Here is a 14,507-nt window from a genome sequence, read left to right as displayed (position 1 = left end):
GGGGAAGGAATCGCAATAGTATGTTCTAAGGGATCAAGAATGATGTGTGGGTTCACAATACCATTGGGCACAAAACTGAATCATTGCATATGAATCAATCCCAAATAGAGAAAAAATCATATGCATTGTGTCATACACTTGAGAACCGTGGTTCGAACCTGCTGGGAACACAGATCACAATATAGGGATCCACGTTCCATCCAAGACTCCTAGCTGGAACCGCAGAATCGAGGTTCCGGAGCAGGTCCGTGACATTTCCTACAAGGTTCCAGCATCTATGTTTTGGATAAATATGAAATTTATGATATCCAATTTGTTCAAGTGTCAATCTTTTTCCCAAGATTCTGTAATTCAGTACTCCCAAACAGCTACAAATTGATCTCAGCAACTAACTTACGAGTTCATATGGTCACATCCTGGCAAACTTGGAAATAGGACAAATAAAGGGCAATAAAAAAAGAAAAGAAAGAAAATTTATTAACCATAGCCTCAAACATATAATGGTTTGTTCACATATGCACCTTTAATAGCTTAAGACTAATAAAATTAAGATCCACTTAATTGCATATCTCACTTTCTTAACCACAGTCGTAAAAGTCTGAAACTTTATCTGAGAATCAACTATGCACCATTTGTGCAGAGAACAAGGGATAGCAGGCTCATGCATTAAGTAATGGACAAGATACAAATAAGGGATGAAGAGAATTGACCACCTGTACTCTGGTCCAGAGTAGAGGAACCACAGCCTTCGCATGACTTTCCACAAAAACATTTGACCAAGGAGGGCTTGTGGAAAAATCTAACAAAGGAGTTTCAGTTTGTGTAGTGACATTGCAATTGCTAACTCTCAGACTTAGTAGTAAAGCATCAAATATAGTGCCGGCTGCTCCAGCATTTCCAGGACAGCCAATGCTCTCGCCACCTGATAGAGTGAATAACAAATACCAACACATCGACTTAGGGAAGATAAAGTAGTGACAATGAAATTATTCTCGATAATTACATCTACTCAGTTGCCTAACTGACATGAGTAAATCTCTCAAAATTAAATCGCAGGAGCCATAACGTTCTAAATGACATTTTCATAATATTTATTGAATATCTCTCCTCAAAATTACACTTCAACTGATGTCGAAGACTAATATAAATCTCACAAAAAAAACATGTCTATCCAGCATGATCTGTAGACTAAAATGATGAATTATATCTTGTCATGCACAATATTTCCTTCTTAGGAAATGTGATACAACACTATTACATGCATACTAATGCACACCATTTCTCTAAGGGATAACTTTTTGACCCAGGTCCATTTGGGCAACCCAAAGCTTAATCAAAGACTTTTTTAAGGCCCATGACCCTTATGGATTATTTTCAGTTTGGGAATCTAGGGCCCCAAAATCATGTTGTACACTATCGTGATGAATTTATTTACAAATTATTGGATAAATTATGCTTAGGTTCAATTAGTTTAGGTTAGTACAAGCCCTTTTTATTCATTTAGTAAGCTTGTTATCTCCGAATTAGTAGTTTGATTTTTCTTTTTTCCTTTTAATGAATCAAACTTATTAGTTGGAATTAAGACTCTGATTTTGCTAGAAGAGCTCTAGAGGATTGGCAGCTTCCATGTGTTGTAAAGGGACTAATTTCCTAATTTATAAAGGATCTAGTTCCCTAATTTTCAAAGGTTGGCTTTTAAGAACTCTAGAGATTGCTGGAATCCACACCAAGCAAAAATATTGGGGGTTATGACTCTATAAATAGATGTAGTTGGATGCCATCAAGAATAAAGTTTGCTTTTGCTTGATGGTGTTGATTCCATCATGAGATATTGATGCCTCCTTCCATGGTGTTGCCCCCATGACAGTTTTGGTTGGTGTTGATACCAACACATTTCTAGACCTCCTGATTTGCATACGGTATTGACTACTTATGCAAGTTAAGGTTTTCTTTTTCTCCCGTACTTCTCTATCCCACCACCCTACAAAAACACTTAGAAAGACTCATATCCATCATAACAAATGCTCCTCTAGACCCCAGGAAAACCAGCCCTCAGCAAACCGTACCCATGCACCCTACATCCCTAGTATTTTATATCCCCCAATTCTCCATTTTCATCCTCGTATGTTGTGTGAGTGTTACATTCTAGCAACTTTAACCTCTATTAAGCCCTCTAACTAAAACCCTAAACTTCACCTTAACCCCACCAAACACTCAACCATAGATCTAGCCTAAGTCCTAACTCCTTGGCCTCCTATCATTTCATTCCCACTCAAGATAGAAGACCTCGATACATGCCAAACCATGTTGCCCTAAACATTGTAGAAAACCTAGAGCCTTGTGAAAGCTAAACTAATTGAAACTCCATTTCCTACGCCTAATCCTCTCTCTAAGCCCGCCACGCATGTTGCACTGGTGTAGAAGCCAAATCCCCCTTGGTCCTCCATCACATACTGATATTGTGTAAGCAGAAACAATTGTTTCCAATTGATGGCATGCCTAACCTATCTATAACAGGAAGAGTTTGGGGTAACCTATAACATGAAAATGGTAACAGAGGACCTATAAACAAATAATGCTAGTCAAAAGAATAACCATTTGGATGACATTGCTACCTTTATGCACCTTTTGTATAGTGACACCCAAATGGCATGAACTATTTGTCTCTTCAGAACTTACACTGTCCCAACTTGAGTATATCAAATGTTGGATGTGCAACGACTTTTGAATCTTTAATGAGGTCCTCTCAGGGAACAAGTAATTAGGGCAGCCCGAGCTGTCACATGCTAGTGTGTGTCATTAATTTTTGAAGGTTAGGAGAAGCACACACAACTTGCACAAAGTTTAGACCAAACCACTGCTCTGAGATTTTAAATCTTTAAGCCATGCAGTAGCCTGGGAAGGAGATCATGCTGAATGAGTTCAGTCAAAATGCTTCAATAGCAGTTTGCAGCATCTCTCTCATGTGTTGAAGCATTGTTCCAAGGCTTCACAATTATTTCCCAAGGCTTCACAATTATTTCCCAAGGCTTAACAATTTACTTTCTTCTTTCCCTTCCCCCGTTCCACCCCCCTCCCCCCAAAAGCAGTCCCTAGGTAAGGTACATCATAGTGACTAGAATCATCTAAAAGCATCTACAAAACAGTAGGCATGTAGAGGTGACCATTCCCAAATAGGAATCATGTATACATGTCTAAAAATGATTTACTTTCCAGTGAACCGCCCCTGCAGAAGCTTACAAAAACTAATCTCACATGAAAAAACAAATTTCACAATCTTCCATATAATTGATAGACACTGTAACATTCAAATCATCGTAAGATCTGCTCATTTGGATATAGAGCCGGGGTCAGCCTGCCAAATCAAATCTTGCTAAAGAACCAATGTTGCTGGAATCATCTATGTCGTGGTAAGCTCCAGCAGATTTCGAGCAAAGCGTAAAGACCAAACCATTCCCTAAATTAACTGTTGGTATTCTATATCTCCATTTAGACACCCTATAGTTCATAACCTTACATTAGAGGTCAGTATACCATAAAGGCAGAAACACAACCATTGTTATCAAAAATATGTAAAAATTAAAAGAATATCCAAGAAAAAGAAATACATTGCAATTATGTGCAGAAGTACAAAATTCCATGCATGTTCCAATTATAGTGTACATTATTCAAATGCCACAGCCGTTAAACAATGTGTTCCACAGAGACTTCTTTTCTTGGGAAAATACCAACATTAATAAAAGCATGGAAATGCAGGAGAGCATATCAATGAGACTATATTATGATTGTCAAAAGCAAATTGCTAGTCTTAATTTTCTGGCAAAAAGAACATGTGTCTGCCTTGCACTGAGAACCCAGGAGAAGCTTACTAACCAATACCACATTTAGCAATTCATGGTATGTTGCCACTTTGTTTAAACAAATAATGATCTAAATACAGACCATGGACAAGAACTCCCACATCTTCTTGCATGCTATAGCAGTGCAGTGATATTCTTCCACCACCGCCTCCCCCCCAACCTCTGCCACCTGCTGCGCTGACTGTACCAGTTCCTTTCCTATCATAGAAAGGACATGGATATTAGAATTGCCAGGTATCAATACGACTATCTATTTTTTCCTCATATCTATACCAATATTCAGTATGTCCTGATAAATTACTATAACTGAATAGGAGGAAGGTAAAGAACATATCACATAGAAGAATTCTAGAATAAAGTGGTCCGAACAATAATCAATAGTAACAAAAAGGACAGGGATAAGAAACATCATTACCATTCTATAGTTCCAGCCCAAGAGATCATCAAATTGGTAGCTTATAGGGAGCCTTTAAGACCTATCATGTTATTAATACAATTGTATTGGATGGATTCCCAAACAGGAGATGAAAAGCTTTACTGAGTTAGTTACCAAGTAGGGAACCAAAAAGGTTTATTGAGCTTTGAATAACATGGGTCTAATAAGAGTGAGGACCTTAAACTTTCCCTTCACCTATCCTAAAACCGAGTAAAGGAGATGAGTTGCATTAGGTAGGCAGCCAGCGTAAAACTTTGCCATATCTTATTATAGCCGACCCCAAATAATTGGGATAAAGCTTGAATGATGATGATGATGATAAGCTTCGAGTAACACATTTACAAAGTATAACTTGATTTGTCACATGATGTACGTACAATGGCTCCAACACGAAAGGCCTACCAGTCTCAGGTATCATCTCAAGAAGATACCTTAAAGAAGTTATAGAAACAGATGCCACATCGCATCAATGGATTTGGAAGGCTCAAGGCACAATTGCTTTTGACATATATGTATATGTATATATGTATATATGTATATATATATATATATATATATATATATATATATATATATATATATATATATATATATATATATATGCTTATGTATGCATCATCATCGTCATCATCATCCGAGCTTTATTACAACTATTTTGGGTTGGATACACGAATCCCATTCAGCAATTCTGCTCTATCAAGGGCCATACAATCCGACCACAAATTACCATAGCTTTTCACTACTTCCATCTATGTCCTTCCAAGCCTTCCTCTTGCCCTTTTAGAGCCTTCCACTTGAACCAAATCACTCCTTCTAACCGATGTTCTTCTAGGTCGACGCTACACGTGACCGGACCACATAAGTCTACTTTCCCTCATTTATTGCCTGTTGGAGCAACCCTTAAGTTCCCTTGCATGTATTTATTTCAAATTCCATCCTTCCTTGTCTTGCCACTCATCCATCTCAGCATCATCATCTCAGCTAACTCATTCTATGGATATGTTGTTTCTTGACTGCCCAACATTCTATCTCATAAAATATGGTTGGTCCTACAACCGTTCCATACCCTTCAGTATCATTGGTATGTGACGATCACCTTATCCATAAACCAAGGAAAGAGATATGGGCTCAACATTGACCCCTGATGTAGGCATAGTGTCACTTCAAACTTATTTGCTCTCCACTAGAGGTCCTCGCACTAGTTAGCACTCCTTCTTACATATCTCTAACTATGTTAATATATCCTCTTGAAACTCCTTTCTTTTCCAACACCCACTAAATTATTTATCTAGTCACCCTATCATATGTATTTCTATATCAATAAAGACTATGTGGAAGCCTTTTCTCTTCTCCCTGAACTTCTCAAGCAATTGCCTAAATAAATAAAAAGTGTTGCATATATATGCATATGATCATGTGTTGTTCATCTATCATCATCGTCATCGTCAGAACCTTTTCCCACCATCTGGGGTCAGCTACACAAATCTTGGCCAGTCATTTTTCTCTATTAAGGGTCATACCCTCAATGAGGCCATACACGTCGCCATGTCTTTTCTCACTACTTCCAACCATGTCTTTTGGGGCCTACTCCTTGTCCTTTTTTAGCCTTCAACCTGAACCAACTTGCAACTCCTAATAGGTGTTGTACTAAGTCTGCACCACACATGTCAGGCCACCTAAATCTACTTTTTTTCATTTTATTGCCTATTGGCATCACACCTACATTCTCCCAAATGTATTCATTTAGAATTCTATCCCTTTTTGTCATGCCACTCATCCATCTCAACATCCTCTTCTCATGGGTATGTTGTTTCTTGACGGCCCAACATTCCGGCCCATAAAGCAAAGATGGTCTCACAACTATCCTATAGAATTTATCCTTCAACTTCATTGGTATGTGGCGATCACATAAACTTCAATTGCACATCTCCACTTCGCACACCCTGCTCTAATTCTATGGGCGACATCTTCCTTAATCTCTCTATTTTCCTAGATTATCGACCCAAGATATCGAAAGTGCACTCTTTTTTATATTTCTTGACCATCAATCTTAACTACTTCCTCGTCTCTACTCCTATCATTACTAAACTTGCATTCCATATACTTTGTCTTAGACGGGCTAGTTTTAAAACCTTTAGATTCTATAGCATCCCTCCAAAGTTCTAACTTGTGTTGACATCGTTTCAGGTCTCATCAATCAAAACTCTGTCATCCACAAATAACATGCACCATGGTACCTCATCTTGTAGGTGCCTAGTTAAGTCATCCATAACTAAGGCAAAGAGGTATGGGTTCAATGTCAACCCCTGATGTAGACATATTGCCAGTGGAAACTCATTCGTCTCTCCACTAGTTGTTTGTACACTAATTAGCGCTCCCTCATACATATCTCTCACCAAGTTGATGTAGTATTTAGAGACTGCTCTCTTTACCAACACCACCAAATCAAATCTCGAGGTAATCTATCATAAGTTTTCTCTAGATCAATAAAGACCATGTGGAGGTCTTTTTTCCCTTCACCTTAAACTTCTCAATCAGTGGCCTAAGTAGGAAAATAGCATCAGTTGTTGACCTACCTAGTATAAACCAAATTGGTTTTCTGAGACACTTGTGTTCAAGTATATAATTATTCTCATGAAAATCAACTATTGCATCTGTTCATCAAAGGTTGTTTTTGCTTCCTGATATGGCCTATTCGCATGAAGGTCAAACTGGTCATCCACCAAATCATGTATGACCGGAAATTAATCCCTTATCAATCCCTTATTACACCAATAGAATTACTACCTTGATAGTTATTAACACTAATACATTACAAATGGGTCAAGCATCAAACTTTTAACATGGTGGCAGATTAGAATATAAGATCATGAGGTTCACAAGTCTAGACATCTCACTGGCAATCCTATGATCACCCACAGCCCACCAAAAGTCAACACAATGCACAGAGTGCCTATGTTATCTATCCTAAACTATCTTTATTTCTTTTAAAGAGATGTCACATTAAAGTTTAAAATACATGAAGACACTTGTATGGACAAAGACTATCCAATATTAATCTATGATGTATTTTCCTTTATAATCATCATCGAGATAAATAATTAATAAGCTACATCTGGTGGATCATCTTCTTGAGGATGATTTCTTGAGTAGAGCATAGGAGAATCTCATTCATAGATAAGTAGTATCTCTCAGATGCCAATTTTGCGACAGACCACATTAGGAAGCCAAACACCAGCTGTCGTTGAGACCACATATTCCTTTAATATATTCATTTTCTAGATTATGCATGTTTTCTTTACAATCATGTTACATGGTCCGAAGAAAATCATACTTGGGCGCCTTCAAGTGGAACAGGAATTACGGTTCTGAAAATCCAAAACAAAGGTCAGGCCTAATTGACAAACAATTACAAACAGAATATAAACAAACAACAAAATATAATTCTATGATACAAGCAAACTGGGAAACGTAAAGTTTGTTGTGTTTACTTGCAGCTCACAACTTGATAATCATCAAGCAACCCTTAATGTGTGATGAGAAAGATAACAAATGGAAAGCCCAACCCTTCATAATCCGATATACTTACAGCTTAAAAGCATAGATTATGATACTGCCCCCAGATCCACCTCCTCCCTTCAGTCCTCCTTCACCTCCTTCTGCAGTTACAGATCCATTAACTTCTACAATCTCCTTGACATTAATCATTACCCGTCCCCCTCCATTGCCCCCAAAGTGTTCCAACGCGGACGTTGTGCCACCCTTACTCCCGTAACTCCATGGATCAGATAATGTGGACCAAGCATAAACATCCCCGCCCCATACATCTTCTTGTGACTTGTGGTTTCCCTTCAAGCAAAGAGCACCCCGACCTCCATGCCCTCCACCAGCTCCATCAGGGCCTAGTGGGGTTCCACTAGTTTGAGGTGGTGGGGATGCACCTTGGGCAGTGGTGTTTAAAGACGAAGAGTGCTCCAAACTTACATTAGTAGCATTAATGACTACAGTACTTGCAATGACAACTGAATATTTCCCTAGTTTAACATTCCCAGATATGTTGACATTAATTGAACAGCCTGGAACTGAACAAACTAGTGAAACATGTGGCAGAATCTCCAAGTTTCCCAGACCAAATATGTATATATCATCATTAAAATACAAACTGGAATTAAGACGACATGTTGTATTTAAGGAACCAACACCCTTCAAGTCATCCTCGCAAGATGCCGAGGTCTTTCCAAATGATGGTGGCAAAGTGGAACTTCCGATATGCCCAAAGGTGTGGCCTCTATATTTTTCACCATGGAAACCCGTTAAAAGGTCCTCTACTCTTTTTCCAAATACTACAGATTCACTATTATAAGCACCCACTGTAAGAAAAAACAAGGGTATGTAAAATAGTGCCAGCAAAATAGCCCAATGATGCACGTATTTCAAAATTGTATGCATCACCATTCACATGACCATCCAAATATAAGGCAAAACTGATTATCTAAATGCCTTTGTTTAGCACCACGTAACAGGCTAAAACTCATGCAGAACTTGTAGGAGTTTTGGTACTGCACAACAAAGAACAGGCTAGCAGCTGTTGTCCTCAAATTTGACTTGCTCAGGTAAGCAAAACTTCAGGTGCATCAGATGCAGCAGACGAACTCCAGATTTTCTCATGTCCAAAGACTTGGATGAGGATCCCATCATGAAGAGATCCTATCCAGGAATGAGGATATGTAATTGAGCAGGCATCAAAGGACCAAAAATATAACCTAAAAAGGGCTCATCAAGGCAAATGTGTACGACCAACAGTACAGAAGCACTATGGGAATAATGATGTTGATAACCTGCACATAATCCAAATAGAGCGGCAAATTAGTTCCAGAACAGATCCAAAAACCAGAAATATGACATAAAAATATCAACATAGTAAGCTGAAATGTTTTTATACATCATTATTTAAGATGTCCTTACATCAAAGCACCTGAGATTTCCAGCAATTATGAGATATTCAGATATCACTGTCACCCACTCTATTTCACATGCAACACAACAAGAGAAAAAATAACCATGATAAAGAGATGGGAGAAGGCAACACAGGAATAAGAATAAATAGTACACCAGGTAAGTAACCAACATCAAATAACAGTAACATAACAAATTTATGAGCAGATTTCTTTTAAACAATAATCACAGTCCAAACCTCCGAAAGGACAAGAATCACCAACAGCCATTATGAGGTTTGAATTCTACCACTAATCTACCCAAAAAATATATTATATATACAATATCTACATAGTATCTTGAGTTTCCTATTTGAGGTGAATTCAATATAATAATAACATGTACAGAATTTTTTTTATATCATAAATATTAAAAAAAATTGATAAATAAGCCCCAGGCAAGCTCAAGCTGACCTGTCCCAGCTTCAGCTTGGAATGTTTAATATGAGCTAGAGTGTTCATCTTGGCATGCAAGCAGCAAAAGATTGCTCAATCTTGGCCCATCGCCAGTGGAGCTGAGCGAACACCCTTAGCAGAGGCTAACCATCACCAAAATCAATTAACTAGGACCTACTCAAGCACCGCACCTTGTACATAGGATCAAATAACTTGTCACTTTCACATCATACCTAGAGTCCTTGCCTGTAAAAGAATATGTAGCAGCATAGCCATAGACCATGCTCTACCAGTAAGATGGTGAGAACCAATCTAAGGTGTAGCCTCTTGCATACTGCGATTATATCTGCCCATGTGAGTCACACAAACTACATGTGAGGGATTCATTAGTGCATCTTCAGCGTAGCACGTGCACAGCATAAAATGTTAGATTAGCCATGGGAAGCTAACAACAACAGCATCCTCATTACATTGATACATCAAAATAATTCTGGGGCCTGTTTGGATGACAGCTAATCTTACCAGGAGTAGACAATCTTATTCAAAATTAATTTACTCAACAAATATCTTATTAGTTGTTTGGTCATCATCATCATCATCATCATCATAACCTTTTTCCAATTAATTGAGGTCATCTACACAAATCCTGGTCCGTCATTCTGCTCTATGAAAGGCCATACCCTCAGTGAGGCCAAAAGTCCCCATATCTTTCCGAACTACTTCCAACTATGTCCTTGTGGGTCTACCCCTTGCCCTTTTAAGTCCTTCCACTTGAAATAACTCGCACCTCCAAACAGGTGTACTTCGTCGGCACCACAAATGGCCAGCCCACCTAAGTCTATTCTCTCTCATCTTATCGCCTATTTGTGCTACACCTAAATTCTCAATTGTTTGGTAACACCTTAAATTATACATAATGTCATTTAATTAGGGGTGCGGTGTCAATAAGGTTGCAACCTTAAACAATCCAATTAAGGCGCACCTTAAAATTTTATCACATCATGTAATTTTGTTGTAAAAAATTCTTAGTATAATCTTAAAATCTATTTTCATACCTAATTAGAAAATTTTAAAATCCAAAAATGGTTAAAATCAAGTAAATCTATAAATATATGAAAATCTTGAAAATGGACGATTTAGATCGTGTGTTGCAAGTTGGACTATTTCCGGGACTCAAAAAATTTTTGTTTTCATAGTCATACATCTCGATGTCGAGATGATCGATTAGAGGGTTTTGTTCAACATTAAAATAACATTTCTAATAGATTTTTGAGGTGCATCTGTGATTCTACATTTTAAGGTTGCAGCCTTACTAAAACTTTTCCCTTTAATTAATAACTGTTTTTATGATTTTAAGTCATTTTTAGTTATATCTAGCTAAACAATGTGATCTCGCAAATTGCTCAAATAAAGAAAAACAGCTTTCAAATGATAAACTTATATGTAAAACTGCCTCTAAGTTAGATAAACTTATTTGTAGAACTGCCTCTAAGTTTATCTCAGGTAATTTTGTGAGGTGATAACGACGACATCCAGAAAAGCCCCTAATATACATGCCAATCCCCATAATGGCCCATACTATTTTCAGACTAGCACCAACTACTTACTCACAGAAATACATATATTGTTGAAAACCAGACAGAATGTTTCCCAATTTCAACGAGGAAGTGGTACTTGGGCCATTAAAAAGAGCATATCCAGTTATTGGTAGGGTGTGTCTTGTTCATGGGGCACATTCAAGATGGATTTGAAAGATGGCTAGTGGAGACGATGGTCTAAGAGAGTTAGATTATGTTTTTATTTTACATAGAAGAAGTTTGCACCTTTGCTTCAATGACAACGGTTGAGTAGACCACACAAACAGAAGGTAGTTACAATCAACCAAATACATTTAACAAAACAGAAGTTGGGAGGAGGGCCTTGGTGACGGAAGCCTTTTTATGCGATTCACTCTCCTACGATAATAAAGGATGCAATGTAACCATGTGTAGGTTCTCCCACTAGATTTATATCTACATTAGCCCTATTGGTTCTAAAAAAACTTAGGAACCCTTCAAGGCCATAGTCTAACTTCGTAACAGAAAGAAAGAGTGGTAGATTACATTTATACAATGTAGCTTTGTCAGACAAATGCGAAGGTAGGTCTTGGTGCCGCTAATTAAGATTATTTAATGTATGATTTTAGTTAGCTGAAAAGTTATATCCAAGATCGTGCACCTTTTTCGCCGACCCAATTTCCAATGTAAAGCTATTAAAAATACAGAAGTGCCCTCTTTTTGCCAAGTTCATTCCAAGCTATATCAATCATAAGATTCTTCTCTAAAACAGTGATTCAACATCGATCAATCAAGATGAGCTATTCATGTTCCGAAATATCCTGTAAATGATTAATTTATAGAGCATACTCGTTTGACTCAGAATCGTGTTGTCTTTCCACATATTTCAATCTAGAACAATATGTGACTAGTCATCAAATGTTGAAATCAACAAATTGTCAAATTATCAAATACTGATTGCGAAAGTTTATGGATACAAAACAAGCTTCGAGATACTGATGTAATAGGAAATACCTTATCAGATACCTTATCAGATATTTTAAATTAAAAAGCATGAACCAAGCGCCATTCTATCCAATTAATCAGGTGAGAGACTGGAGTCTCCAATTAAATGCTAGAATCCTCAAATGCCAGGGAATCAAGATGAACATGGGCAAAATAAGATAGTAAATGGGCTCAAACAGGGCCAGAATGTTACAAATACTATGAATCCCCACGATCCATCAGAGAAAACCCAGTCATATGACCACCATAACAGTCACCCCTCGAATCATCTATATAAGGAAGAATTAACCATTTTGAAGTTAAAAAACAGGCAGAGTGTATTCAAAGGCAAGTATGAATTAACTTGGAGTCATCCCATGCATGTCTAACCAAACATGCTCAATTTTCACCATAAATCCCAACGATTTAACCAAATAGAGGAACATGAATGGAAAAGGCCACCAAATTCCCACCAAAAAACCAGACAATTCCACGACAACTGTTTAAAAAATAATAGATGGAAAATTATATCACATGATGGTCCATTCAAAACCCTGAAATCAAACAAATGCACCTGTTCGTCAAAAATTCAAACGCAAACACACCACTGATTGCACAAATCTCAAAGGAACACTCACAATTCAAAAATGACACTCTTAAAGAGAGAATACATAAAACAAAAAATATCAAAATTAGAGAAGAAAGGAACGATCAGGCACAACCATCTCAAATATCCATCAATCGGATCACCAATCCAAACATTTCAAAATGACAGGATTAAAACTAAATTAAATTAATCCAAAAATGCACAAAATTACCTGGTTACAAGAGAAACCAATCCAGTAAAGGAAATGAGAAACCCTTAAAAAAAATTTGGATTTGTTTAATGGAAATCGAGCATTCAAACTATTCGAGCTACTAGTGCTGCACACAGAGTGAGCGTTTTCCCCGCGCCCTTTCCTTTTCTGCCTAGATACAGGGAGCCTGTCCACAAAAAATATATACCCAAACTTACCCTCGGAGGTTTTTCTAGTTTTTACTTGAAAATGCCAGGAATACCCTCGAAATTCATGGAGTGTGAATATTGTACTAATGCCTTTCCAATTACATGAAATAGCTAAACTACCCCTCCTGAACGGGCCTAGCCACTTGTTATATTACCATGTATGGTGTGGTATGTCTGAAGTTGCAATCTTAAATAATCAATGTGCACCTCCAAACTTTATCATGGGATCTAATTTTGGTAATTTTTAGGATGGAGTGATTCTATTTTTATCTTAATTGATAAAATTTTAAGTTATGGTGGTCACAATTATTTATAACCATTCAATGTGATAGCTTGGATGTGGTATAAAATTAGAAAAAAATATTTTTAAGTTTGATCTTGGTTAATGGAATAAATGCAGCCATCCAATTTCACATCCAATGGTTAAGATTAATTATGACTACCTAAAGTAAATGATACCGTTGTACACTTTCCTAAATTTAAACTTCAAAAATAGTTCAAATCAAGTAAAGCTATAACCGCATAAAAATCTTAAAAATGGACGGTCTAAATAATAGTTGCAAGATATATTATTTTTAGGACTTGAAATCTCTTTTTTTTCTCCATATTTATACATCTCGATTCCGCGATAATATATTAGAAGCTTTTTTAACATCAAAACAACTTTTTTCGAAGGATTCTATCGGTGCACCTTTCTACATTTTAACATGCCAACCTTATAAACTTTTTCCTATTTTTACAATGATACTATTTACCTCTATTACAAGGTGGTAACAATTAATCTTGTTCATTGGATGTGAATTTGGGTGGTTGCATTTATTCAATCGATCAAACTCAAAGTTCAAAAGAAATTTTCTTGAACTTTATGTCACACCACTATATTTTACATCAGATAGTTTCCCATCCACTATATTTTACATCAGATAGTTTCCCATCCATTGGACAAAATTAATTGCTAGCCCCTTGTACCAGAGGTACATAGCCTCATGTACATCAGATAGTTTCCCATCCATTGGACAAAATTAATTGCTACCCCCTTGTACCAGAGGTACATAGCCTCATTGTATACTAAAGGAAAAGTTTATTTGTGGGTTAAATGATGCATCTTGACTATCAACGTAAATCTTTAGGATGGACATTGAGAGAAGGGTACCAAATAGACGATAAAAAAAATTAACAAAATATATTATTAAATATTTTAAAAAATTTATTTTCAAGATACAATGACCTAGATCATAATTTCCTTGAAAAATTGGAAAAGTCTTCCGAACGCCT

General features: G+C 37.0%; 1 protein-coding gene across 5 annotated transcripts in view; it reads right to left on the bottom strand.

The window, feature by feature from the left end:
* The window catches only part of LOC18429072 (MraZ), a 49,215-nt gene extending 35,976 nt beyond the window's left edge, over nucleotides 1–13,239 (bottom strand). For 4 of the 5 annotated variants that reach the window (XR_016051433.1, XR_016051434.1, XM_020664201.2 and 1 more), the window contains exons 1-4: nucleotides 13,045–13,239; nucleotides 7,886–9,134; nucleotides 3,943–4,058; nucleotides 714–922 (exon numbers count right to left, since the gene is read on the bottom strand). Coding sequence is in view for 2 of the 5 variants with exons in the window: in XM_020664201.2 (XP_020519860.2) it covers nucleotides 714–922; nucleotides 3,943–4,058; nucleotides 7,886–8,751 (1,191 nt within the window). In the remaining 3 variants the exon portion in view is untranslated. Of the gene's footprint in view, nucleotides 1–713; nucleotides 923–3,873; nucleotides 4,059–7,885; nucleotides 9,135–13,044 lie in introns of all 5 variants that reach the window. The other variant, XM_088861081.1, reaches the window with a different exon arrangement.
* Nucleotides 13,240–14,507: the final 1,268 nt, after the last annotated feature.

The sequence above is a fragment of the Amborella trichopoda genome, chromosome 3 (assembly GCF_054954075.1).
Source record: "Amborella trichopoda isolate Santa Cruz 75 chromosome 3, AtrichopodaSantaCruz75HAP2 v2.0, whole genome shotgun sequence".
NCBI classification, from domain to species: Eukaryota; Viridiplantae; Streptophyta; class Magnoliopsida; order Amborellales; family Amborellaceae; genus Amborella; species Amborella trichopoda.
Note: the sequence above shows the minus strand (reverse complement) of the source record. Positions and strands in the feature narration are given on the sequence as shown.